Source organism: Talpa occidentalis, unplaced genomic scaffold (assembly GCF_014898055.3).
Source record: "Talpa occidentalis isolate TD23 unplaced genomic scaffold, MPIMG_talOcc4v2.1 talOcc4.9, whole genome shotgun sequence".
Taxonomy (NCBI): domain Eukaryota; kingdom Metazoa; phylum Chordata; class Mammalia; order Eulipotyphla; family Talpidae; genus Talpa; species Talpa occidentalis.
This window is the reverse complement of record NW_023605305.1, coordinates 1,275,726-1,302,181: the sequence shown is the minus strand read 5'-3', so window position 1 is coordinate 1,302,181 and position 26,456 is coordinate 1,275,726. Positions and strand designations below refer to the sequence as shown.

The 26,456-nt window shown below is 73.1% G+C and overlaps 1 protein-coding gene across 1 annotated transcript in view; it reads left to right on the top strand.

Moving 5' to 3' along the window:
* Positions 1-26,456, top strand: part of MEGF6 (multiple EGF like domains 6) — a 62,658-nt gene that overhangs the window by 25,408 nt on the left and 10,794 nt on the right. Inside the window, 14 exon segments of the mRNA XM_054691124.1 lie at positions 14,914-15,036; positions 20,483-20,608; positions 21,311-21,433; positions 22,191-22,313; positions 22,546-22,683; positions 22,961-23,080; positions 23,326-23,448; positions 23,897-24,067; positions 24,320-24,376; positions 24,379-24,450; positions 24,768-24,860; positions 24,863-24,895; positions 25,654-25,782; positions 26,287-26,421. Coding sequence (XP_054547099.1) covers positions 14,914-15,036; positions 20,483-20,608; positions 21,311-21,433; positions 22,191-22,313; positions 22,546-22,683; positions 22,961-23,080; positions 23,326-23,448; positions 23,897-24,067; positions 24,320-24,376; positions 24,379-24,450; positions 24,768-24,860; positions 24,863-24,895; positions 25,654-25,782; positions 26,287-26,421 — 1,566 coding nt within the window.

Below are 26,456 nucleotides of genomic sequence, written 5' to 3'. Positions count from 1 at the left end.
TTCCCTGGACTGTGGCCACCCCGATGCTCTAAGCCCCACATGGCCTTTCCAGGGGCTCCCAAGGACACGCAGGGAGGAAGGCCCAAGCCTGGGCTGCTCCTTTGTGGCCAGGAGGGCCTGGCGGTGCTGGGCCCCACTTGCCTTGCGCACAGCCAGGGCAGCGAGGCTCCGGCCTGGACGGCTGTGAGGGCAGGAGGAGGGTTCTCCGTGGGGCCCAGGTGACGGGGTCCTGCCCCGCTGAGGCCTCCTAGGAAGCCCGGCAGGTCGCCTGGCCCTCCTGGGCAGCTCCACCCAGGTCCCCGGGGCTGGGGTCAGGTGGGACCCCCAGCTGGAAGAAGCCAGGCTCCCCCGGGACACTGACCACGGGACAGCACCTGGTGGCCATCCGCATGGACTCGCCAGGCAGGCGTGGCTGCTGCGGGCGGAACCAGCTCGCTCCTCTGCCAAGCTGCCCCGCGGGGTCTGGCGGCCTGGGCACCCAGCGCTGGGGGTCACGAGGGGACCGTGTCGGCCTCGCTCTGCCGCACACGGCCCCTTGACGCCTGGGTGGAGGGGCAGGCATGCCCGGCCTGGACACTGTCCTCGGGCGGCGTGGGGGCTCTGTGCTCCGTGGCTGAGGCCCTGGTGGTCGAGGTTGGGTGCGAGGGCGCCGCCTCTGTCCTCAGTGGCGGGAATGGGGTGCAGCCAATGGCAGCTGCTGCAGGACCAGCGCTGCCTCCCGGGGCTCTCTCGCTGCCCCCTCCCCGCCCGCCACCAGCCGAGGAGACTCCCGGCCGAGGCAGGGCCAGGTCTCTTCCCTGCCTGGTGGCTCTGGCGGGGCTGCAAGGGCCTGGCGATGTCCAGCTCGGGTCCCCTCCTGTCTCTCGCTTTTAGGGTGTCTACAGTCTCTGCGGGTACGGGGGTGGGGTGCAGGGAACCTGCTGTGGTTCTCTGGGGGCACGGGCTGCTTTGCCCAAGGACGTGGCTTGGCGGGTCTGCAGCTGCACCAGGGCAGAGGGCGGGGCCCAGCGAGGCAGCAGCCCCCACGGGGCACCAGCGGGCACTGTGCCGGGCGAGGCTGGCCAGGGGGACGGGAGCGCCTGCCGTTGTGCAGGCCGCCAGCCGAGCCAGGAACAGGCAGAAAGTTCTGGGTGGGGGCGGGGACAGAGGGACGAGGAGGAGGAGCAGATGGGGGAGGCGGGAGGAGGCATGGGCCTGAGCTCGCCCCCCATGGCCCCCCACTCCTTGGCCTGCTGCGGCCCCGCCTGGCTCCCGACCCGACCCTGACCCTGCCGGCTGGGTATGGGCCAGCGGCATCTGCTCCGTCCCGTCCCGTCCCCGCCGTGTCTGTCTCCCGGCGCTCCCCCGACAGCGCGGTCTCCGGCGGTGCCAGCACCAGCTGGGAGCCATCTGGCGGGCGGGGGGTGGCCTGCGGGACGGGCCGGGGTCTGAGGCAGGTGGGCGGGGTGCAGCCCTGGCCAGTTTGTCCGTGTGCCCGTGCCCTGCCTGTGCGCGGGGCGGCGCAGGAGACTGTGACCGAAGCACGCGCCCCGGGGCTGGGGAGCCCCGTGTCCGGTAGGGGTGTGCTGGAGCCGGGGGGCCACAAGACGGCTCCCGGCTCCTGTCCCCATGCCACCCGCCCTGCCCCCGGCCCCGGCTCTGGACTGGTTTCCTCTTCCACGGCACAGCCTGCACCCCAGCCTGGGGCACTCGGGGTGCGGGCGCAGGTGGGCGGAAGGCAGGCAGGAGCCCTACCGGGCCTGGGGTCGCCGTGAGGAGCATCTGCCGGCGCCGCGGGGCAGGCCGGGTCGGGGCCGGGCTGGGCTCGTGCTGTCCCACCTGGACACCCGCCAGCCCCGCAGGTGAAGCGGCCAGGCAACCTGGCCAGCCCTGAGGGCAGCTGAGCCCCCAGCGTGGGGCGAGCGAGGGCCCCCGTGCCAGGCCCAGGGCAGGCTCCCGGCCTCAGTGAGCCCGAGGGGCGGCGCCCACACAGGCCCGCTGGGGACAGTCTCCTCCACCGAGGCTCCCGGCCCCTCCCGGGGCTGCTCTGTGAGCACCGGCTGGGCCCGTGGGCCTCCGCGGCTGCACCTGGATGTCCACTGCCCCTGGACGCGGCCGTGGCGCTCTCAGGTTGGACTTGTGCACAGGTGAAGGTGGCATTGGGGTCCCGGCTGTGAGGGGCTCCCGCCCAACGTGGCGTCTGCATGAGGGCTGGACCTGGGGCTCCCTGTCCTCTGCCCCCGCCGCTCCTTGCCTGGGAAGCCTGGGGTGTCCCCAGCCCCGGGGGCCTGCTGGGGCCTCCGACGTGTGCCAGGCTGCAGCCATGACCCGCGAGACCAGAGCCGGGTCCAGTCCGTGTGGGCAGACGGTCTCTGGGGGGTTGGATGCCGCGCTCCAGGGGTCCCGCGGGCTGGGCGCCCCGTCGCCCAGCGGAGTGGCTGAGCCAGCGTGGCGAAGTCACGGGGGCGGGGGGTGCTGCCGGCCTCGGACCCCCCACCCCCGCGCCGCGGCCCTTCCTCCCCGCCCGGCCCCTTCCCTGGCTGACCCCGCTCTGCGTGTCTGGGATGTCTGGGCTCCGAGTCACCGCCTGGCTGAGAGGACTGTGTTTTCTCTGTCCCCTGCCAGCCCAGCCTCCCTGGAAGCCTGAAACCTCAGCTCTGGGCGCGGCGGGGGGCCTCCGGCTGGCCGGGCGGGGGGCAGGGTCCGCAGGAGCCCGGGGTCACCTGCCGGGAAGGCCCTTGCTGGTTGGCGTGGGGTGCCGGGCTAGGGGCGGGTGAGCCCGGGACCCGCTCGGGCTGCTGCCTGGCGCTGGGAGCCAGCTCTGGGGGGGCTGGGGCACGTGCCCCTGGCCCGGGGGCCCGCCAGGCCCGTGTGCTGTCATGTTCCGGGAGGGCGTCCTGGGGCGGGAGCCGGGAGCCGCCACTCCCAGGTGAGGCCTGCCAGCCGCTGCTTCCCCACCCCGGGGCCCTGCCTCCGACGGGCGCCGGCACCCCCAGGCCCGCAGGCAGGGGCTGAGGCCCACAGCAGGGAGGTGTCGGGCTCTGACGAGGCCTGGGGCCCGAGGAAGGCGTCCGACCTGCTGCTCCGGGCCCCAGCTCTGTGCTCCCTGGCCGGAACCCTGGCCGTGCCGGGGCAGCCGGTGTCAGGGAGGCCCCTGGGGGGGCATCAGTCTGCCTCGGCCAAGGGGTCTCGCGACGACTACGTGAGAGGCCTGGAGGGGTGGGGTGCAGGGGTGGGGACAGGGCGGAAGCCCCCCTCCTCCCGGGCCTGGGCTGACCGGCCCGACCACACTGCTTTCCTGGACCGAGGCCCCGCAGGCCCAGGCCGGCGCGTGCAGCCCCATCCCCCACGGCGGGGACCAGCCCTCCTCCCCGAGGCCGGGGCGAGACATCTGGCCGCCGGGACAGGGCACTGCGGCGGGGCTGGGCCTCTCTGGACCCGCAGCTGCGGGGGTTTGGCCCGAGACCGCAGGATGCGGTGGGGGGGCCCCTCGGCCCCACTCTGTGGTAATTCGTGCTGCTGGGGGGACTGGGCATCCGTGGGCAGAGGTGAGCCTGCCTCTCCACATTGGGTGGGGTTCTGCCTGCCCCCGTCCCCCAACCCTCCTTCCGGGAGATGAGGAGGAGGCCTGGGAACGGGGTGGCGGCGGAAACCCCTCCTGGCCCAGCCTGAGAGGGGCCGGGGCTGCGCCTGCCCCTCTGCCCGCAGCTGCCCCTGGCGGGCTGGGTCCTCGCTGGGGCTCGAGGCCTCGCAGCCAGGGGGACGCCGTCCTAGCCGTGGGCAGCAGGAGGCCCCCACTGAGCAGACGGTCCCGCGGCCCCGCCGGGTGCACCCTTCTCACGCAGCTGGCAGGGCTGGCACGGAGACCAGGGGCCCTCCGCGGCCCCACCCGCCCGTCCGCCCCACGGGGCTGGTTTGCGCCTGGGAAAGCAGCCGGGGCGAGCTCCTGCCCAGCGCCCCTCACCCTCGGCCCGGGGTTGAGGGCCGCCAGCTTCTCACTGCCCCGCGAGAGGCGGGGAGGCGGGAGGGAGCCTCTGGGGCTCTGGGCCTGGCTGCGGGTCCTGGGCTGACCCGGCCAGCTGTGCTGTCCTCTGACGGCGGGCGGGAGGGGGCTAGTGCCCAGTGCGGGCCCTGCTGAGTCTCCTCGCCGGCGCCCCCCACCCCTCCGGGCAGCACTGGCCACCGTGTCACCCCCATGCTGTGGGGGCCTTTGCCCCTCGCTGAGTCAGAGTGGGAAGGGAGGGCGGTCACGTGACTTGTGAAGGGAGGCTCGGGGTGCAGCTGGCGTTCGGGGTCCCAGGGGGCGTGAGGGGCTTGAAACCAGGGTGAAGCCGCGGGCTCCCTGCACCAGGCCCCGCCCCGCGGTCCCTCTTCTGTGCTGGCCTGTTCCCTGCTCCGCTTGCTCCCCACCGCGCCCACGGAGCCCGGCGCACAGAGCCCCCCTCCAATTCCCGGTGAGCAAACGGCCCGACAGATGTGGTGCCGAGCTGGAGCGGTGCCCGGTGGCCTCCTGGCACCCGTGGGCCCTGGAAGCTTCCGGGTGCCAAGCCCCTGTGCGTTCCTGCCAGCACAGGCCTTTCTGGGGCCGCAGCCGCCGCTGGCTCTCCGCACGCGGGCTGGGAGCCGCCCGGGCAGGCTGGCAGCATCTTCAGGCAGCGTCCGGGCCAGAGGCCGCCTCCGGCCCAGGTGCTGGGTGCGGGCGTTCCAGGCTCTGCAGGTGTGTTCGGGTCACGGCCCAGGCGGGGGACGTGAGCCTCAGAGCCAGCGGTGAGAGGCGCGAGGCCGCCCCCCCGCTGCCTGGACTCCCGGAGCGGGGCCAGGGCGGTTTCTAGATGACCCGAGACGTGCGGCCCGGGGCCCCCACAGGGCCCGCGGGCTCAGGCAGCGGTGCGGGAAGGGCTGGGCGTCCGAGAGGAGCGGCTCGGCTTTAGCACGGGTCTGCCGGGGCCCGCGGGGGCCTGCAGATTGGGGCTCACGGGGGAAGCAGGCACACCCTGGCCGTGACCCCTGACGAGTCTGTGACCCCCGCCCCGCCGGGGCAGCTGCCAGGGGAGGACCGGCTCCGGGTAGCGAGGGGTCGGCAGGTCTTGCCCCTGCCCCGGAAGCTTCTGTGCTGAGGGGGCTGGGAAGCACAGGGGGGCCAGGGACACGCTGGGGCCCTGCTGGCCTCCGGGAGAAGGGGCGCCTCCTCCGTGTGGCCCCCGAGAGTGGGAGCCTCGGTTCCCCCCAGGGGCGGGGCCAGGAGACCGGCGCACACAGGTCCTGCCGGGCGCCGCCCTCCCAGCCTTGCTTCTCAGAGGGGCGGCCTCTGCCTGGGGGGTCCTTCCCCCCACTTTTCTCCTCCTCCGCCCAGCAGGCTCCCCTGGGGTTCCTCCGGATTTGGGCTGCTTCCCTGCTCCGTTCCTCCTGTGGTGACGGCCGCAACCCCCCCCATCTTCTCCAGCCGCTCAGACGAGCATCTGGGGGCCTCCACGCCCCCGTCGACCCTCCTGCTCCCCTGGCCCCCCAGGTGGCCAAGCCCCCGCCAGCTCTCAGTCCACCCCAGAGCCCTGTCCCCGCTCCCTGGGGAGAGTCCCGCTGGCTCTGGGGTGGCGGCTGCCCCGGGAGGCGGAGAAGGCTCTGGTAGCACCTGTGACGGTCAGGCCTCGGGGCTGCCACCTCTGCGACCACCTGGGGAGGGTGTGGACGGCGGGTCAGGGGTGGCGGTCACGGCCGGTCAGCGCTGGGGTGTCCCGTGGGGTTAGGTATGGGGTGTCCCCAGGGCTATGTGCACATGCAGGGGCTGCAGGGCCTCGCGGGGGGCCGGGGGAGGCTATTGCTGTCCCAGCCGTGGGCACTGGGCAGGCTTTGCACGTGCAGGCTGGCCTGGCCATTGGGCCGAGCTGGCTGCCACCTCCGTGACCTCAGCTCTTGACCGAGGGCCTGGGCAGGTGTGTGGGCCGCGAGGCGGGCCTGACGGTGTGCTGGGTCCCTCTGGTGGCCGCTGCCTGCTGTGAGCCAGCCCAGGCTCACGGTTCCGGCCGAGTGCCCGGCCTGGCACCTCCCCTACTGGCCTTCAGTCCCCTGTTGGCCCCAGAGCCTCACACGTGCCGGTCTGCACGTCCCCCCTCCGTGCCAGCTGCTCCCAGGACCTCCCCATTGGGCCCCAGCGTCCCCGCTCTGGGGCCGCCTGTGCCCGGGTCCTGGCCTCAGCTCCCAGCAGCTGGTGTCCAGGAGAGCCCCTACTCAGCCTGCCCGGCGCTGGCCCTGGCTCCCGGCTCACGCGAGACCGGGAAGTGGCCAGAGTCACAGGATGCTGTCAGGAGTGCTGCACCTGCGAGCGTGCGAGGAGGCCCTGGCCCAAGCGGGGCACCCCCCACTCCACAGCCGGCTGGCCCCGGGCGCTGGGCAATGGCCTGGCCCCTGGACCAGAGCGCGAGGGGGCTGCTCCGTCTCCACCCCAGGCCCGAGCGGGAGGGGGCACCCTGTTTCCGCTGGCCCGAGCAGGAATGGCAGCTGGGCTCTCGGAAACAACCGTGGTTTTAATTTTCCTGCCTCTGGCTTGGGTGAGGAGCCGAGCGCGTAATGGGTTTACCACGAGACCGGGGCTGGAACGACCGGGCAGCCAGGCCAGGCCCTGCTCTCCGATCCTGAAATAAACTCCGAGGCAGCCTGGGCGGGGCCGGTGTGCGCCGCCGCCCGCACCCGTGGGCCCGTGGGGGCTGGGCCGGGCTCCGTCTGGACAGTGAGTGGCTGCGGGCAGGGCACTTGCCCCGGGCGTGCAGGAGGCTGCTGGCCGAGAGGCCGTGCCCCGGGGCAGGCTGAGTGACACCCTCTGGCACCTTCCCGGCCCCTGGGCCTGCTGTGGGGCCGAGCGCTCAAGTTCCTGTTGGCGCCAGTGCTTGCCTGGGCTGCCTGGCTTCTGCCTGCCCGGCCCCACCACTCCCACTCCCCTTCCGGTGCCCCCATGTCACCCTGCACACCCCGGGAGGACCCCGGGCCCAGGCGTGGGCTGTGGGACCAGCGTCTGGCGTCTGTGTGCCCCGCCGGAAGGGCCGTGGGACCTCAGACATTGCGGGAAGGGTGCTGCGGGGCCCCAAGCGCCAGGCCCAGAGGGCACCACGCGGCCTGTGACCTGCTCCACCCACTGCCAGCTGCGCCCCGGGCCCCCCGCACTCGTCTCGGTCGCCCACTGGCCTCCTGCGTGGACTGGGCCTCCCGCGGCGTTGCTCCCGGGTGTTGGACCTGGTGGGCCAGCAGGGCCAGGTCTGTGGACACACCGTCAGGGCCACGGCGCCTCAGGTCTCAGTGGAGGGCCCCCTGACCCCGGGAGCTGGGGGAGGTATGAGGAGACCCCAGGGCCCCCGGCACACTTGGCCCAGGGTCTGCCTGCACACCCAGGCCTGGGCGGCTGCACAGAGTCCCCACCCCTCTTTCAAAGGGCTCCACGTAGCCAGGGTGCAGCGTGGCCGGCCTGGAGAGGTCCCGGGGGGCTCCGTGGAGGGGGCATCTGTGAGCACACGGGACCGACCCCGCCAACCACAGGTCGGGCAGCACTGCGCGTTTCCCCTGCTCCCCGGCCCAGCGCCCCGCAGCATGGCGGCTCTGCCCTAAGGCCGGGTCCGCAGCCTCCGGGACCCGGGTCTAGCACCAAGGGGCAGCCCTGGCCTTTGGGGGGCAGTCCGGGGCCCTCGCCCCAGCCTGGGTCCTGGCACGGGAGCCCGGTCGCCGCCCAGCTTGGAGCGGACGGCCGGAGCCGGCCTGGCGGTGTGTGGGGGAGCCCGGCTGCTGTGCTGACACAGACATTCCGAGGCAGGCCGCGGCCGCGTTCCCCATCGGGAAAGCATTTCCCAAACAGCTTCCAGACCCCACAGCCGGGCTGGATGCGCTGGGCGGCACCGAGGGCCGCGGCTGCGGGCACTGCCTGGCTCCCTCCCCCACGACCGTGCGGGTCCTCCAGCCCCCTCGGGGATGGCTGCCCCAGCTCCTCTCGCCTCTGGGACCCCTGTGGGCCCTCTGTGGGCAGGCGGGGAGCCGTTACCGCGGCCCAGAACCGCGTCCTCCGAGTGGGCACCCGGGTGCTGTGGCGGGAGGTTGTGTGAGTGGGTGACTGGTGGGCGTAGGTATCGGAGAGGACCGGCCAGGTGTGGGTGGCGGGGGGCGCTGAGGTAGCCCCCAAGCCTGAGGGGCGCCCAGGCCGAAGGGTGCGCGTGGGGGCTCTGAGGAAACCCGCCAGGGCAGAGCCACCAGGGAGGCCCTGGAGTCGCGCCGGAGCCCCTGCGTCCTAGGAAGGCTTCCGGCCGCTCGGAGCCCAGGCCCGTGGCCCCGCTGGGAGGCTCAGCCACAGCTGGCGGGGACGGCCCCAGGCGTCCGGGCGGGGTGGCGAGGAGTGGACATTAGTTGGCTGAGCAGGAGGAACCGCAGGGGCACCTGCTGGGCCTCTTCCTGAGGAGGCTGAGGGGGAGGCCTTGCCAGGACAGGATTTGGTGGGGTCAGCCCCAGGCCCTCGGCCGCCCCGTCCTGGGTGACTGGGGAGTCTTTTCTCCTCTGGAAAAGGACCCTGGAGGGCATCCCGGGCCCTGCTGTGGGTCCCTCCAGGCGGAATGAGGGTCTCGTTACCACGTGGCTGAGGGGCAGAGACCGGGGAGGCCAGAGAGCCTGAGTGGGCGCGTTGGGTGCCGTGAAGCAGACACAGGGGGTGGCATCCTAGGGGGCGCCTCCTCTCGAGGGGCTCTGGGGCAGAAAGCTGTTTCCCCTGCCCCACTTCTCACGAGGTCTCGGGGCTGGTCCCTGGAAAGCCCCCCTCCGTGATCGCTGGTCTCCTCCCGCCTGCCCCCGGGCACAGTGGGGGCACACCTGGCCTTGCTGCCTCCCCCCACATGCGCTCCACAGCTTCCGGTCTTGGGGTCCCCGAACTGGCCCTGAAGACGGGGAAATTGAGGCCCAGTGGGGCCAGGACCTGCCCGTGCCATCCAGACCTGGGCGCCGGGGACACGGCTCCAGGAGCCACCCCCGCCGGGGCTGTCAGAGTCCAGGCCAGTGCGGAGGCCAGGCAGCTGCGAGGTGGGCCCAGCTGGCTGTGGGGGTGTGCTGGGGTCAGGCCAGGGGCGTGGGGCACCAGCCTCCCGGACACCCTGGGTCTGGGCTCTGGCCAGGATGCTGGCCGGTTTCTCGGCTGCCGCTGGGACCAGGGCCACAGCCTCCGTGGACAGAGGGGCAGTGCCCCGGAGAGCCAGCTCCGCTCCGCCAGGGGCTCTGCCTGGGGCTCCGCCCGGGCGCGGCGAGGCTGTGCTCCGGGGTCAGGCGCGTGCTGGCGCCGGCTGTGTCCACACTCATCCCCTCTGCGACGCGCTTGCCCGCCTGCCCGCAGGCCTGCCTGTCCGGGCCGCAGAGTGGGCACTGGGTGAGGACCCCAGGCGGGCTGCAGACTCGCGATGGGCAGCTGGAGCAACACAATGCGGGACGCGCTAACACCTTGCCCGGCAGCGTCAACGCGGGACCAGACAGACCGCGAGGAGCCAGGCCACCTGCCCCCTGGTTGCGGCTTGCGCTTGGCCAACCCCTGCGGGTGCTCTGAGCCCCAGGCGTCCGGCCCCCTCCCTGGGGCCTCCCTGGGCCTCCAGCGCCCGCCCATCTCTTCCCACAGGACAAGGTTGGAGCCTGTCCCCTGGGGGCGAGACTGGACGATGCAGGGGAGACAGTGGTGGGCGCTGCCTGCCGCCCCGTCCCCTCTGCGTCCACCCCTCTGGGGCTTCCTCCGCGCACAGCCCTGTTCCTGTAGGGGCCAGAGTGGGGTCTGATGACCAGGAGGCCTGCCCCGCCCTACAGGGCCCCCAGGCCTGGAGTTGCTGGTGAGGGGCACTTGGGCCAGCCTGGCTGGGGCTGCGGAGGGCGGGCCCCTTGGGCTCCTGTGGGCCTTGGGGGTGGGCTCTCAGGGGACGCCCCCAAACAGAGGGCCCGCGGGAGGCGCCATCCACACTGAAGAGAGAGTATGCAGGCGGGAGACCCGGGGGCAGGGAGGGCTCCCAGGAGGCTTCTCAGGCGTCTGCACTGGGCAGCGCCCGCGCACGGGCTGCCACTCGGGCTGCCTGGGGCCTGCAGGCGGCCGTGGCCGGGCGGGATGCGCCTCTCCCGTGGCCGGCGTGGCTCTGCCTTCGGGCAGGCGGGGCGGGAGCGCCTGGGGGTCTGTGCCCTGGCAGTCTCCGGGTGGCGAGGCCCCAGGGCCCCTCCCGGCTGCACGGGGACCTGCGGGGGAGGCTGCGGCACAGCAGCGCGGGGCCCCAGGCGGCTTGGGACGCGCTGGGGGTGGGGGGGCCGGGCTCCGGGTGCTTCTGCAGCCCCCCGCGGGGCCGGGTGGGCGCGCGCCCTGCTTGGTTCCCTCTCCGGGTCCGCCGCGCCGCGCATCCGCCAGGCTGGGGCTGCCGGCCTCCTCTTCGCGCCCAGACTTCCCCATGGGGGTGCGGGGGTGTGGCCTCCGCGCCCCTCCCCCGGCCGGCGGCTCCCGTCCCCGGGGGCGGGTGGCGGGCGCGCTCTCGGCCCTGGCGGGGGTGCAAGCAGGGGTGCCCCCCCCCCCCCCGCCCGCGCAGGGCTCTGTCTGCACTTGTGGGGCTGCGCCGCGGTCGCGGGGCGCCTGTGCTCGCCCGGGCTGCGCTGGGCGGGGGCGCGCTCGCAGGAATGCGCGGGGCGGCGCGCTGGGGGGACCCGCGCCCCGGGGGGCGGCGGCGGGGCGGGGCGGGGCGCCCCTCCCGCGGCCCGGGATTCGGCCTTCACCTGCGGGGGGCGGGGGCGCCGAGCATAAAGGCGGGGCGGGGCCGGAGCGGCCGGTGCTGCGCGGGGCGGAGCGGGTGGCGCCGCCTCGCCTCGGCCGCTGTCCCGTCCCCGCGCCGCGCCGGCCATGGAGGGGCCCCGGGGCCGCCGCGGGCTGGCCGCGCTCTGGTGCCTCGGGCTGCTGGGGGCCCTGGCGCGCGTCGCGGGCTCGCACTACCGCTACCTCTGGAGGGGCTGCTACCCGTGCCACCTGGGCCAGGCCGGCTACCCCCTGAGCTCCGGTGACCGCAGGCCAGGTGGGGGCGCGGGGGGGCTCTGGGGCGGGAGGGACCCCGAGTGCGCCCCTGCCCCGGGCGGCTGCCAGCCTGGAGCCTGGAGCCTGGTCCTGGCGCCGGCGCCCGGGGCCCTGCCTGCCCTCCCTGGGCTGGCCGCGGGCGGGGGCTGCGGACACGGGGTGGTCGCAGGAGCAGAGGGAAGAAAGTCACCCCTTGCCTTTGTCGGTGGGCGGGGGTCTGCTCCCCGGGACTGGCTGATCAAGGGAGAGCCTCTGGGACCCAAGGCAGGGTGCCCCGGGGCTCCCTGGAGCCTGGACCCTCTGACGTGTGTGTAGATGTTGCAGGGGCTCCTTGTCCTGCCCCCCCCCCAAAGCCTTGGGAACCTGGGCAGCCCTGTGGGGCAGCAGGGGGATGTGGCACTGAGGACCCCGCAGCCCTGGAAGGGGCCACCTCTGCCTGGTTCCTGCGCCTCTCCCCGAGAGCAGATCCGGTACCCAGCTGGCAGCCTCCCTCCGGGAAGCCCGCGCGGCATCCTCAGGAATGCCAGTGGGGCGCGCTCGTGATCGCCGGGAGCCGTGCGCCCTGGACCCTCCTGGGCACCTGGCCTCCTCCCCTCCGCTGGCTCAGCTGCGGCCAGGCCAACACCTCGCCCTGCGCTGACCGCCGTGCACCCAAGGGCCGCGGGCTGGGCTTTGGGGATCTGGGAGCGCTTGCTGGCTCTGAGCCTGCCTGGGCTTGCAGAGGGGAGAGGAGGGCCCCTGGGGTGCCCTCAGGGGTGAGGCCCCTGTGGCATTTTGGGGTAGCAGGACTCTGGACTTGACACCGCCCCGGTGTCGGGGGACCTGGGGGCTGGGCCTCTGCGTGTGGGCGGCTTCTGGTGCTTTCCGAAGGGCAGCCTGGCCGTCACTCCCTGGGCCCGGAGCTGGTGGGACGGGGAGGTGGGTCTCCGAGGCACTGCCCTCCCCCAGCTTGTAGGCGCCACAGATCAGCGCCCAGGGCAACCGCCCGGTGCTGGCACAGGGACGTGTCACCAAGTGACAGGCTGCCAAAGGCCCCAGTGACATGTCCCAGCCGAGGGCAGCCCCGGGGACCTTCCTGCTGAGCCCCGGTCTGCCGTGCCTCAAAGCGGCGCTGCTCAGGACCGTGTGCTGCCGGCGGGCAGCCCCACTCAGTGGCAGCTCCCTCCTCCAGGGTCCGTGGGCGCTGCGCCTCGCCAGGCCGCACAGGAGTGCGGTTTGCCCAAGCCCATCCCTGGCAGGAGCTTGTCTCTCTCAGTAAGGACTGGAGATGAGGTGGCCTCCAAGGTCCCCTTCAGCCTGGGGGTGCAGGTCAGGCCCCCCCGGGGTGCCGAGGCTCTGTGGCTAGCCCTGCACAGGCCCTGGTGCGCCCCGGGGCGGGCCAAGGACAGGCCCTGGGGACGGCAGCTTCTAGGGCTTGGGGAGCAGCAGCCCCCTGCTCCAGCACCATCGGGGTGACTGGGGTCTGGGTTTCCAGCTTGAGGGCCGGCGTGGGCTCCGCTGTGTCCGCCCCCGCGGCTGCTGTTTCCCCCGTGGGCGTTTCCCACGACACAGCTAGGGCTGGCGGGTCAGGGCAGGCTCCACAGGGCTCCAGGGCGGCCTGCTTGAGGCACCCACATCCCTGGGCCCACGGCCACTCCCTCTGGGCCTCCTGCTTTGTCCTTTCAAGGGGCACGTGGTGACATGGGCAGCCTGGATACTCTCTCGTCTCACTGACTTCTCCCCAGAGTGCCCCTTCCACCTTGTAAGTTTCCAGGGGCGAGGGCTGGACATCCTTGGGGCCAGTACTCAGCCGACCAGGCTCTCAGGCTGCTGAGTGCTTCCTGCCTGGTCACCAGGTCCATGGAGCAGCCTGAGGAAGGCCTGTCCGGCCATCACGTGGACGCCTGGGGAATGGGGTGGGCAGGTACGCTCCTTGGTCCCGGGACGGTTCCTTCCTGTCCTGATGGCCCAGACCTCGGGCTCAGGGCACCCCGGCAGAGCCACTGGCCAGGCGTCCAGCCACCTGTGAGGGGAAAGGCCTTGACCCGCCACTGTGTCCACCTGCAGGCGGGCTGACGGCAGAGCTGGGTGCTGGGCCTCATGGCCCCTGGCCATGCCAACGACCACGGACCCTGTCCCGCAGCGGCGCCCCCAGCGCAGCCGACATGGCTAGAAGTCAGGCTCAGCGAGTGCTCCTGCCCCGGGGGCTGGGCCTGCTGGCCTGGTGGGTGCTGCCCAAAGGGCTCGGCCTGCTGGCCTGGTAGGCACTGGGTTGAGGCGCTCCCCTTCATGAGGCAGGAGGGTGGGGAAGCTGCTCTGGGAGGCCGGGCTGCACGGCCAGCCAGCTGGAGGGGCCCGCTGACCTCAGACACCCAGCCGGGCCTGTGTCCTGGCCCTTGTGTGTGTGCTGACCCATGGGATGCCCTCCAGTTGGAGTCCTGCTGACCCGAGGGCCGGTGCTCCTTCCGGGTGCCTGGGACTGTATGGACAGTGACTCAGGCCCCCTGGGAGCTGCTCCAGGACAGGAGACCCCAGGGCGGCCTGCTCCCCGCCAGCACCCAAGGGTATCAGGTCTCCGTGCCAGCCAGCGTGTGCAGAGTGGGCCTGGATGCTGTGGTGCCCGGGTTTGGAATGTGTCTGGTCCAGCTGATTGTCCCTGGCCCTGAGGTTGTCCTGGACATGGTGGCCCCCTCCCCCAAGGCCTTTGTGCACCCACCAAGGCCCTGCAGGGACGCCTCTACCTGTTGGGTCCCTTGTGGCTTGTGCCAAGGGTCAGTGCTTTCTGAGCCCCGGGGGGTGTCTGCCCTGTCCCCAGCCCGCCCACAGGAGGCTGCTCCCTCTCGGGGCTCTGCGGCGGCTGTGCCATGCTGCTGGCGGTCGGAGCCAGGGTCATGGTGCAGGAGGACCCCTCGGTCTCCCCACCTCTGCTCTGAGGCTGCCTCGGGGTTTGGCAGGGACCCTGGGGGTCCCCTCAGAGTAGACACGGCCCTGGGGTCCCAGGCAGAGACCCTGGCCTCCTGGCGCTCCTTCCCATGTTTCTGGAGGTGCAGGGTGGGGCTGGTGCTGGGGAGCACAGCTGGGGGCAGACTGCTCCGGGGCCCTGTGGGATGCGGTCGGCTGCCGGGGCCTCTGCCGACCAGTGAGGGCGCTGGGCTGGTGACTGACGGCCCTGGACGCTCACTTCCCAGACTCCTGGGCCTGTGCTGTCTCCCCTGGTGCCTCCCGGGCGCCCCCCGGTCCGGTCTGGGAGCTGTCCCCCGGTTGGTGAGGCCGGTCCAAGGACCGGGCCTGGACTCTGTGCCTGCGAGGCCTCCAGGCCGCCCCTCCTGTGCCTGCCCGGCGGCGGCGCCCCCTCCTCCCTCCGGGTCCCCGGGCAGTGGCCCTTCACGCGGGGTCTGCGGCTGCCCATTCCTGCCCGGCCTGCCCTGAGGCCAGGTGGCAGAAGAGGGCCTGGGAGGAGGGGTGGGCGAGCGCAGCTGGGGCTCCTCACCGCAGCATCCCTGCAGGGGCGGCCGGCCTGGCACTGGCCGCGGCCACCCTCGTCCTGGTGAGCTTGTCCCGTCCTTCCCGAGCTGCCCCATAAAGTGCCTGCGTCCAGACGAGGTTCCGTTCCGAGGCTCCCATGGACAAGAACTTGGGGGGCACCTCCCTCCAGGCCGGCGCCCCTCCAGGCGTGTGCAAGGCCTCTGAGTGCCGAGAGTGGCCCGGGCTGGGACCGGGTGCTGTGGCTCGGGACCCACTCCCGTTGTGGGCTCGTCCCGCCGCTCCCTCGCTGCCCCACGTCTGGCCGGTCAGCGTGGCCTGGGAAGGGGGGGTTGGGTCTGGGGTCCTCGGGGGAGGGGCCTGGTCCCCAGGGCAGCGCAGAGCGGGCAGCGGGTGGGTGCTGACCTCAAGCCCCGGCCCGTGTCCCCCAGATGTGGATGAGTGCCAGACGCACAACGGCGGCTGCCAGCACAGCTGCGTGAACACGCCCGGCTCCTACCTCTGCCAGTGCAAACCCGGCTTCCGGCTGCATGCGGACGGCAGGACCTGCCTGGGTGAGTGTCCCCGGCCCCGCCGGCCACCCCAGTGTCCTGGGCGCGCACTCGAGAGGCCCAGGGGCCTGCGACTGGCGCCGCTGCTGTGAGGGCGGCTCCGTCCTGCGAGCGGGAGAGGCAGGGACAGAACCCCCCGTGGGCATGGAGGGGCCTGGGCCGGAGCCCCGGTGTGGTTTGCACAACCTGGCCTTGGCCTCTGCTCATGGGCCTCGGCAGGGCTGCCCTTGCCGCCGTGCGCGCTCTGCCCGGAGGCCCGTGGGGTCCCTCGGGAGGCCGGTGGCGGGACAGGGCAGGGCGGGCTGGGAGCCGCTCTCTTCCGCAGTCTCGCCCGCTGCCTGCGGCAGGGCGGCCCGCCAGCCGCTGGGGGCCTTGCCGGGACACTCACATGTCCGGGCCGCCGCTCGGGAGCGAGGCAGCTGCCCTGTGAAGTTTCTCCGGGGTGGAAAGTGGAAACAGATGCAGGAATGTCCTGATGTGCTCCAGAGCCAGCGGGCGGGTGCCGGGCCAGTTGCCGCGGGCGTGGGGGTGGGGCCGCCTGGCACCCCTGGCCCCGGGCCCCCGAGGTCTGCCCTCAAGCGCCTCTGGGGCAGGTGTCCTCGAGGAGGGTGTCCCTGGGCGGGCTGGGCCTGCTGCCTGGTGAGGGACCTGGGGCTCAGCCTCCGGCCTCTTCGGCTGGCGTCTGCCAGGGGGTGGGGGGCCCCGCGAGCTGATGGAAGTGTGAGGCGGGCAGTGCCGAGCTTGCACGGGGAAGACACCGGGGCTGGAGGGGACCCTGTGGGCCGGCGCTGTGCCCTGAGCCGGGCTGTGCTGCGGCCTGTCCTGCGCGCTCTGCCCCAGCCTCCCCTGGCCCTGGCTGAGCTCAGCCGGCTGGCGCCAGGGGGGCTTGACTGGCCACGCTTGCTTACTCCGAAAGGCCTTTTTGGGGTCCCACTGCAGAGCCCCTGGTGTGGTGTGCACAGACTGGCTTGAGGCTGCTGGGACCTTACTGCCCACTGCCTTGTCCCCGACCCTGCACCCCAGACCAAGAGGCGTGCCCAGGCCCCTGGATGGTCACCCCAGGAGCTGGCGCCCCACCCCTCTCCTTGCGAGGGCTTGGCCAGCCCATGCTGCGCTCGCTGGCCTGTGATCCCTGCAGCACCCCTGCTCATGCACACTCAGCACCCCTGCCAGCGGCGGCTGGTTCCTGGAGTCTAGAGTGCCCAGGAGCCGACCCTCGCCAGCGCCAGGGGCTGCCCGTCTCCAGCTGCCTGGTCTGGGCCCGTGGGGGCTGCCACCCTGGGCCGCCTGTGCCTTGCCGAGGAGCTGCCAGACTGGACGGGGTCTTCTGAGGGCTTCTTCACAGGCTCAGCACCCCCTTCCTGCTAACGCGCCCCGCGTGGCCTGCTGCAGTGGGCCTGGCCTGCGGCCTGGGCGTGGGGCGAGCTGCTCAGACCAATGAGGGGACTGCTGGGGGCACGCCAGCCTGCTGGACCAAGGGCAGTGGGATGGGCTTCCGCTGCTGGGAGGTGTGAGGGCCTGTCCCGGGACTCCCGGGGCGTAGGGCATGGGGGCGCGGAGGCCCCCTCTGAGCCCAGACACCCTAGGGCCTCAGCAGACGGTCGCGGGACAAGCCAGCATGACGCTGTGCCCCCCAGCTGGGCAGGCTGTGCAGATGGAGCACAGATGCCCTGGCTCCACCCCGCCTGCTGGGAGCCTGGGCCCGGGTGCTGTGAGCACTCCTGGGACTTTGCGGCACGGGGGGCGGCCAGACCTCCCAGCGGCTTGGGGTGTGGGTTCGGGAGATGCCGGGGCTGGGCGTAGAGAAGGTCTGAGATGTGACAGACTTCCCGGGCCTCGTGGGGGTGCCCTGGATGCTGGGAGCCTTCAGGTGATGCCACCGCATGGCCTGAAAGGTTCTGGGAACCCCCAGCGGAGTCAGCTCTCGAGGGTGGCCTTGAGACACACAGGGAGGCTTCAAACACGTGGTGGGGGCTTGAAACACACGGAGGGGGACGCCCTTAAGCAAATACCTCAGAACTCGCCCCCAGGTAGGGTGGACGGGGTGGGGGCGCAGCTCTCTTGCATCCCTTCTTGCAAACCGTCTTAAGGAAACATCCTCACAAGGAGACCGTGGGAGGTGCTGGGCTTGGTGTCGGCTTCTGGCCGCCTGGGCCAGCCTGGCCCCGAGCATGTCCCCCCAGGGTGCTCTCTGTGGTGCGCCCTCCCTTCCCGACGCGGGGGAGGGGCCGTGAGAGCAGGGTCTAGGGTGTCCTGCAGGCCCTCTGCACACCCCGTGGTCTGCTCAGGGTCGGCGCTGTGCGCCCAGGTCAGTGTGCCTCCGGCCCCAGGAAGGGCCGTCACATCTCCCGGGGCTGAGGGGCCGTGATGTCACGATTCGGCTGGCAGCGAGCTCCTGGTGCATGCCCGCTCGGCCGCGTGCAAGAGGGGGCTGCTGCGGGGGACTCTCGAATGGCCGCCGCGGGGGACTCTGCCGTCAGCCCGCGTCCAGACGCTCTAGCTGCCTTCACACGGGCTCCCCCACCTGCCCTCCCTGGGTCTCTGCCTGGTGCTGAGTGGCCTCAGGGCTGACACCCCTCCTCACACGGGGTCTGCAGACTGCTGTCCACTCAGCTCCTGCTCGGCGTGGGCCCTGGGGAGGTCCCCTGGTCCCGCAGGCTGCTGCTGGCAGTGTCTGGGGCAGGCGCCAAAGCCGCCAGCAGCAGAGTCGTGGGGACAGCGAGCCTCCCTGCCGGCCCAGCCTGCAGAGCCAGTGCAGGTGGGAGTGTCCCTCGAGTTCCCCCAGACTGCCAAGGGCCACAGTCAAAAGGACCCAGGGTGCCCTGGCCGCCCCGACGTGGTCTCAGTGGAGCTCGGATGGAGGTGGGAGCCCCTCCCCAGGTTGAGCCTGAGCACGACCCCAGGGGCCACACGAGCTCAGGCCACGGTGGGATGGGCACACCCCAGGGTGCATGCGGAGACCTGATGGGGAAGACCACAAGGCTGGCTTCTGAGGCCAGCGGCCCAGGAGGCGGAGCAGGGCAGGGCGAGAGGAGCAGGGCAGGGCGGGCTGAGCCGGGTGGCCCCTAAGGCTTCACTCCAGGTGGAGGCGCAGGAAGCCCCGGGAGGCCCCACACCTGGGGTCCTGTTGGGCTGCCGAGCTGAAGGCCAAGCCACTGCTTTCTCGCGGGCCTGCTTGATGGCCTGTGAGGCTGCTGCTGCACAGCCTGCTCCAACCCCCGGCCCGTGGGCAGGGGCGGCTGCTCACAGGGGCTGGTGCAGAGCAGGGCCCCTCCTGGGGTGGGGGGCAGAGCGGCAGGCAGCCCCGAGCTGCGGGGGGTGGGGGCCAGGGTGGCCAGGGCCCGGGCGAGTGTCCCCTCCTGGCCCGCGGAGGGCCTCCCTGCTCCTGTCTGGCCCGGGCCCGTCCCCAGACGCAGGCTTCCTAGAAGGAAGGGCTGTGGTGGCTGCTGACCGCCTGTGGTGTGAGGCCCGTGGGGCCAGAAACCCCACCAGCCCAAGGGCGGTGATCACAAACCTCCTGGAGCCCGGCCGAAGCCAAACCAGCAGGCTGAGGTGGAGGCCCGGCGGGGCGGGCTGGCCCGCGTGCCAGGCTGGGCGGCCAGGCCTGCCCACAGCGTGCCCTCAGCTGGCCCAGCGCCCCTGCCACTTCCTCCGTGGCGCTCAGCCACACCTGACCCTGGCCCCGGTCCCACACCCGTGCCGCCACCTGCACCTCCAGGGCGGAGAACACGCTGGCACCGCCAGGGCCCGCGGGACCCGGGTTGCTTCGGGGTATCCAGCTTCCAGCCCCTCCCCTGGACGGCATGGTGCCCGCCCGAGGCTCCTGGGTGGGGCTGGCCCAGCTGCACGGGAACCCGCAGGCCCCTGGCTGGAGCCCCGTGTCCTGGGGTTTGCACGCGGGGCTCCCAGGGGGCTTCGGCAGAGCCCACGGACTGGGGCCTCCTTGGGGTGCTGCTGGGATCTCAGTCCAAGGTGTCCTTGGAGCCAGAGCCCGCGGGGTTTCCCCTGACTCCGGGTGGCTGCCTCCTTGGGGTGTCTCCAGGTGGGGGTGGGGGGGAGCATGACTGAGGCTCCCCTTGGGGACCCCAGTCCTGTGGGCCGTGCCCGGCCGCGGCCAGCTCCGCCCAGCCCTCCCACCAAACCCGTCACCTCGCGGTTGAGCTTTAGGGAAGCCCAAGTCTCAGGACACGTGTAGCTCATGAGAGCCAGGGGACCCGTCGCCCCCCATCTTCTGATGGCCACACCGCGGCTGGCTGGCTGGGGGCCTTGGGGGCACTGGCGCGTCAGCGGGTGGCAGGCACGTGGAGACGGGGGGCGGGGGGACACGCACCCTCTGCGGCCCCCACGTGCCCCGCCCTGACCTCTTTCCCGGTGGGCTCTGGGGGGTGCTCCAGGGGGCCCCTGAGCCCCCAGAGCTGCTGATGCCCCGAGAGCCCGCGTACCAACTCCAGGCCACAGGGCTGGGGCCAGGGGCTGCTGGGCTGACCCCACCTCCTGCCAGCAGCCTGACCCTGGCCGGGTCCTCCGTCTGGAGGCCTCCTGCGCTCCTGGCAGGGCTCCCGGCCCTCCTCGCGGCTCTGCTGCCCGCCCAGTGGCCCCGGGTCCAAGCCCCACTCTCCGCGCCGGCCCGGCCCTGCCAGGAAAGGCTTCTGCTTCCGATTATGTGTCCTGAGCGGGGCTGTGGCTGCTGTGAACACAAACAGCCCCGGCGTGGGGTCGGCTCAGGCCACGCTCGGTGCCTGCGGCGGGGTCTGGCTCAGCAGCGAGGCCCAGGTGAGGTGGCCGGGCCAGGTGCTCGGACAGGGGGGGCGGAGCGAGAGGGGCACAAGCGGACTGGTGCCCCCCACCCCCCAGGCCTCCTCTCCTGACCCTGAAAGTAGAGCAAGGGGTGGCCAGGGACAGGGGATCGTGGCCCCCCCTGGGCTGGCTTGTCCCTGGGGCGACCCTTGACCCCACACCCCACCTGGGGCGCCTCTCCAGCTCTCCGTCGGCCTCTCAAACCCAGGCCCGAGGCCAGCAGGCCCCTGGGGTTGTGACGACTGCCAGGTGGCCTCTCGGGGAGCAGCGGGTCCCCCACCACTTTCGTGTCTTAGCAGAGGGACTCGGGCTTCCCGGGTCCAGCCCGCCAGCTGTCAGCTGAGCCGCGGCGCAGACCCAGCACTACCGGGGCATCCCGAGCGGGGGCTTGGAGCGTGCGTGGCCGCTGGGGCCTGGAGCCTGCACCTGTCCCGGGGCCAGGCCTCCACGGTGGTGTGCCCTCTGGCCAGTGCCGGGCGCGGTGGGGCCTCCGGAGTGCACCCTGTCCCCTGGGGGCGGGCACGTGAGGCCAGGCCGGGGCTGGGTGGGGCCGGGTCCTGGGGTCTCCTGCGGGTGGCAGTGCCTTTGGTCCCTGGCTCCGGGCGACCCCGCTGGGCCGTCCTCCGGGGCTCACGGGGCTCCTGTGTCTCAGCCGTCAACTCCTGCTCCGTGGGCAGCGGCGGCTGCCAGCACGAGTGCGTCCAGGTCACGGCCACCCAGCACCGCTGCCAGTGCCGGCCCGGCTTCCAGCTCCAGGACGACGGCAAGCGCTGCGCGCGTGAGTCCCCCCCACCCCCCAGCCTCGCCACACCCGCCAGGGCGTGAGTGCCCTGCCCGACCCGCCACACCTGCCAGGGCGTCCGGCCTGGCCCATGCACAGGCTTGCCAGACCCGGCTGCAGCTGGCCCAGGCAGCACGCACCCCTGGCTGGCTGCAGGGGCTGAAGGGCCAGCACGGCAGGGCCCTTGGCTGCCGAGAGGCGGGGCCTGGGCCAGCAGCGGGGGTGGGGAAGGAAGTCCCAGGCTGGGCTCTGGGGCCGCAGCCATGAGGGGCAGGAGCTCGGGTGCGTGAGGAGAGGACGGGGTCCTGCCTGTTCCTCCTTTCCGGACCCCTTGGGCTTGTGTGGGTCTCTGGGACCCGGGCCAGGCCCATCTGCACCTGCACAGAGGGGATGGAGAAGGCAGAGCCGGTCAGGGCCCCGAGACACGGCCGCCCCAGTGCCTGGCCTCTTGGGCCTGGGCCGGCGTGGGCCGAGCATGAGGGGGTGAGGCTAGGGGCGGGGTGGGGTGGTGTGAGGTCACCGCGCTGGGCGCTGGCAGGCGTGTCGCTCTGAGCAGAGGCCAGCTGGCCTGCTGCCCTCTGGGGTCTCGCGGGCAGTCTGGGGCTCCGTCTGGGAGGGAGACGCCTGTCTGGGCAGCGTGCGCCGGCTGTGCCGCCTGGAGCCCCAGCGCTTCCTTTTGCCTCCTCGCCGTGGCCACAGGGAGAGACCCGTGTGCAGACCGGAACGGCGGCTGCATGCACACGTGCCAGGCCCTCCAGGGCGTCGCCCGCTGCCAGTGCCACGCCGGCTACCGGCTGGCCGCCGACCGCAAGGCCTGCGAAGGTAGGGTGCTGCCCGCTGGCCCCGGCCCAGCCGCTCCGGCCTAGTGGGAGCAGGGCTGGTGGGCGCACACTGGGGACTCTGGCCGTCTGGGGCGGGGCTGGCAGGGACGCTCCAGCGCCGGGTCCGCAGCGAAGGAGCCGGGCCCAGGCTGGCCTGTCTGCCGTGTGCCACGCCTGAGGGCACCTGCCCACTGGGGCCCTTAGGAAAGGGATGAAGGGTGCAGGGGATGTGGTCCCGCTGGTGCTCTGTGCCGGCTCCTGGGCCCACGGTGCTTGCTCGTAGGGGCATTCAGAGTCTCCCCAGGTGCTGGTCGGGCGACTCTGGAATGGCTGCGGGGCTCTGCCCATTTCCGGACTTTGAGGTGTCCCCCTCCGCCCCCTAGTGAGCAGCTTTGGTGGAGGGTCTGGGCATCCCCACAAGCCAATTGTGGCCAGTGTCAGCGGTCATGGTCAGCGGACCTGGCGGGAGCGACCGGGGGCCAGGGAAGGCTCCGGTCATGCAGGGGCCGCGGCGTCAGGCCCAGGCTTTGGGCTGCGGAGGAAGCCCTCTCTGATGCTGCTGGCGGGGTGCTGGGCGCAGCCCCACACCTGCACCCACCTTGCGTGGGGAGCTGCTTCTGCCCAGGAGCCGGCTGACCCCGACACGGAGCCCAAGGGGGCCAGGGTGGGAGGTGGGGGTGGGCGCCAGGCCCCTCCGGGAGGGCAGCACCGGGGAGCGTCTCCCAGGCCCAGCGCCCGCCTTGGTCTTTCACATCCAGACGTGGACGAGTGCGCCACGGGGCTGGCCCAGTGCGCCCACGGCTGCCTCAACACACGGGGGTCCTTCAAGTGCGTGTGCCACGCAGGCTACGAGCCGGGTGCTGATGGCCGGCAGTGCTACCGTGAGTGGGCGTGGGGTGTGAGGCGCGGGCAGGGACACAGCCCCCTGACCGTCCAGGACGCCTCGGTGGTGGGCTGCGGCTGGCCCCTGGGGGGCAGGAAGGGCAGGGTCCCGGAGCGCAGGGGCCCTGGTGTGGCCTGACCCTGGAGCTGGGGTGCCCGTGGCCCAGCAGCACGGCTCAGACCCGGCCGGGCGCGGGCCTGACCACGTCCCTGGGGGCGGGCTCCCCACAGGGATCGAGATGGAGATTGTGAACAGCTGCGAGGCCGGCAATGGCGGCTGCTCCCACGGCTGCAGCCACAGCAGCGCGGGGCCCCAGTGCACCTGCCCCAGCGGCTACCAGCTGGACGCTGACCAGAAGACCTGTGTGGGTGCGAGCGCCCGCCCCTGCGGCTCGGCCTCCCCGGCCAGGCCTGCCTCGCTGCCAGGCTGGGGTGCAGGGTGCTGTGCCCCACACTCCACCCTGCACTCCCTCACTCCTGGTTAACGGCCACGGATGCCGACACTGGAGGGCTGCGGGCTGGGGGTGGAGGATCTGGGAGGGCTGGGGGTGGGGGCTCTGGCGAGGCTGCCTGAGATGGGGGGCGGTGCGGGGCGGGCAGCTGCTGCTGGGGACCGCTGGCCAGTGGGCTCCTGTGTGTGCCGCAGACGTGGACGACTGCGCCGCCGCGCCCTGCTGCCAGCAGGTCTGCACCAACAGCCCCGGCGGCTACGAGTGCGGCTGCTACGCCGGCTACCGGCTCAGCCCCGACGGCTGTGGCTGCGAGGGTGGGTGCTGGGCCCTGCGAGGTGGGGACCTGGGTGGGATGCCCCGCCTTGTGCAATGCCTCCGGGTGTGGTCTGAGCGTCCGCCCCTCCCCGGGGTCACTGGTCACTCGCTCCTGAGCTGGGCTGGGCCGCACCCTGGCTGCTCCTGGCCCCCGGGGGCTGCGGCTGGGGCGGGGCAGGCGGCCCCCGGGAGGAGCCCCCCCCCCCCCCCGCCCAGGACAGCCCCAGCGGTGCTCTGCCCGCAGACGTGGACGAGTGCGCCTCGGGACGCGGCGGCTGCGAGCAGGGCTGCGTGAACCTGGCCGGCTCCTTCCGGTGCGTCTGCGAGCCGGGGTACCGGCTGGACGAGGACCGCAGGGGCTGCACCCGTGAGTCTGCCTCCCGCCCTACCACCCCCTGGCCGGCGCCTGGCTCTCGCCCCTTCCTGGCGGATCCGCCCTCTGGGGCAGGGCGGGTGCAGGTTGGGGGCAGTCAGACGGACGTTCCCAGACCTGGTGTCACTGGGGGCCTGGGGTCCAGCTTCTGGCCCGCTTGGGAGGGCAGGGACTGGCCTATGGGGACATCATTCCTGGGGCAGCCACTGGAGCCCCCGCCTCACCCTCCAAGCTTGAGGTCCCCAGGGCAGCGCAGGCGCCCGGACACCTGGGTGGACGTGGCCCAGTCAGGGCCACGGGGCAGCACATTTCTTGGTGCTGAGAAGCAGGGTCTGTGGGCGCAGCTGGAACAAGCCCCTGGGGTGGCTGCTGGGCACTGAGGTGCCCTGGAGCCCGGTCCCGGCCAGGGGCCGGCGGGCTAAGTGCCTCGTGCCTGTGCCAGCCCTGGAGCTGCCCCAGTTGGACCTGGACGGCCAGCTTCCCCTCGTGCGGGCCCTCCCACACATCGCGGTGCTCCGGGACGAGCTGCCCCCCCTCTTCCAAGATGACTACGTGGGGGCCGAGGAGGAGGAGGCGGAGGCCCGGGGCGAGCACACGCTGGAGGAGAAGTTTGGTGAGAGGCGGCCCAGCCCGGGGCCTCTGCTCTCGGGAGGGGGCGCCGCCAGCACCCCGCTCCTGCGCCCCACCCACAGCCATGCCATGAGCACCCGGCTCGCCCCACTGCTCAGCCGGTCCCAGCGGAGCTCGGGTCCCCGCCGGCCGCTCGGCTCCCCACCCCCGCGGGGTCCCTCTGGGCCCAGCTGCCCCTGAGCCCGGCTTCTGTCACCCCACGGCGCCTGAGGCCGGCCGGCCGGTGTCCCCGCAGTGTGCCTGGACCAGTCCTTCGGCCGGGACTGCAGCCTGACCTGTGACGACTGTCGCAACGGGGCGCCTGCCTCCCGGGGCTGGCCGGCTGCGACTGCCCCGCGGGCTGGACCGGGCTCGTCTGCAACGAGAGTGAGGCTCTGGGCGCGGGCGGGTGAGCCTGGGCCTGGGCTGGCCCCTCGCGTGGCCCGGCCGCCGCTCCGCAAGGGCCCGTGGGGAGGCGGGGGCGTGTCGGGCGGGGTGGGCGGGCCCGTGGCATCCCCCAGGCGGCGCTGGGTCTCCGGGGCCTGCGGGGCGGGTCGGAGCCGGGGGACGTGGTGGCTGGGAGGGGGGATTCCGCGCGGCGGCGGGGCGTGCCCTCCCCCCACCCAGCACCCCAGCCCCGGGGTGTCTCCTGTGCCTCTGGGTCTGGAGCCCCAGCCAGCGACCGCCCTGCGCTGTCACCTCAGCCTGCCCTCCCGGCACCCACGGGAAGAACTGCAGCTTCTCCTGCTCCTGTCAGAACGGCGGCACCTGCGACCCCGAGACGGGCGCCTGCCGCTGCCCCCGGGCGTCGGGGGAGCCCACTGCGAGGACGGTGGGTGCATCCCTGTGCCTGGGGGTGGCCCGTGGGCTGGGGCAGGCGCACGGACCCCTCAGCTCCCCGCCCGCCACCTCCTCGTCACCTCCCCGGGAGCAGGAAAGGCGCCAGTGCCGGGAGGTCCCCGCAAGGGGAGCGGTGCCTGTCCCTCTGCCGGTGTCCCGGCGCCCAGTGGGAGCGGGAGGTGAGGCGGGGACAAGGAGGACGCCTGGGTGGGCCCAGGGGGCGGCGTGGGAGCCGCAGGGTGGCCTGTGGGGCTGCAGGGGTGTTGCTCTGTGCCCGGGGGGGCTGCAGGGGTGTCTCTTCCCGGCCTGTGGCTTTCGGCCCCTTGGGTCACCCAGATGGTCTCCGGGAGCCCGGCCCAGCCCCCCAGCCCCCGGCAGGCAGGCGCGGCAGGATCCAGCCAGAGGGGCCTTTTGGGAAGGGAAGTGAGGAGCCCGGCCTGCCCTGGCCGGACGCGCCCGCGTCCTTCCCTCTAAGAGTCCGGAGGGCGGACACGGAGGGTGGGTCAGGGAGACCGGGCCGGGGTCTCTGTTCTGGGGCGCGTGCCCGGCACTGTCCTGGCTGGCCAGCGGGGAGAGTGTGGGTTGTCTCACGCCGTCCTGCCCTCGAGGTGCCCCCCTGCCCCAGCCCTTCCCTGCCTGGGAGGCGGCCTGAACCCTCTGCTGGCGGCCTGGCCCTGTGCTGGGGGCACCTCCGGGGGGCCCTGTGGGGCCGAGCCGCTGCCCTGGCGCTCACCAGGCCCCCTCCCCCAGGCTGCCCCAAGGGCTTCTACGGCCGGCTCTGTCGCAAGAAGTGCCACTGTGCCCACCGTGGCCGCTGCCACCGCCTCTACGGGGCCTGCCTCTGCGACCCAGGGCTCTACGGCCGCTTCTGCCACCTGGGTGAGCCCACTGCCCGCTGCCCTGCCGGCTGGCCGCAGGCCCGTGGGGGTGCCCACTTTCCTCCAGGTCCAGCTTGGGTGGGACTGGCCCCTGTGTGCAGGGAAGACCCCGGGCCCGGGGTGTGGGGTCGCAGGTCTGGGGACTCAACCATGGACACTGCGCTGGCCCTGGGGTCCGGCGGGTGGTCGCAGCTCCGGTGAGGGCGGGCGGAGTGCAGGCGCGGGCACGGCTGGCACCTCTTGGGGCTTCTGGGGCTGGGCTTCCTCTCAGCTTTAGAAGAGGCCTGGTGGGGGGCCCCAGAGGGCCCATCGCGGGGGACAGTGGGGAGCAGGGGCCCTCACAGCCCTTGTAAAGGGGTCCTCAGAGGAAGGGGGCTGGGAAGCAGCCCAGCTGAGACGGGTCCAGTCCCTGGGTCCCGTGGAGGGGGCCGCAGCTGAGGGGGGCAGAACTGGGGGGGGCGGGGCGCGCCCAGGCTGGCGGCCCCCTCACGGCTCTGGGGTGCAGCCTGCCCGCCGTGGGCCTTCGGGCCGGGCTGCTCCGAGGAGTGCCAGTGCAAGCAGCGGAACACCCGGGCGTGTGACCGGCGGGATGGCCGCTGCGCCTGCAAGGCGGGCTACCGGGGCGAGCAGTGCCAGGACGGTGAGTGCCGGGTGGGGCGGGGAGGGGCTGGGCCA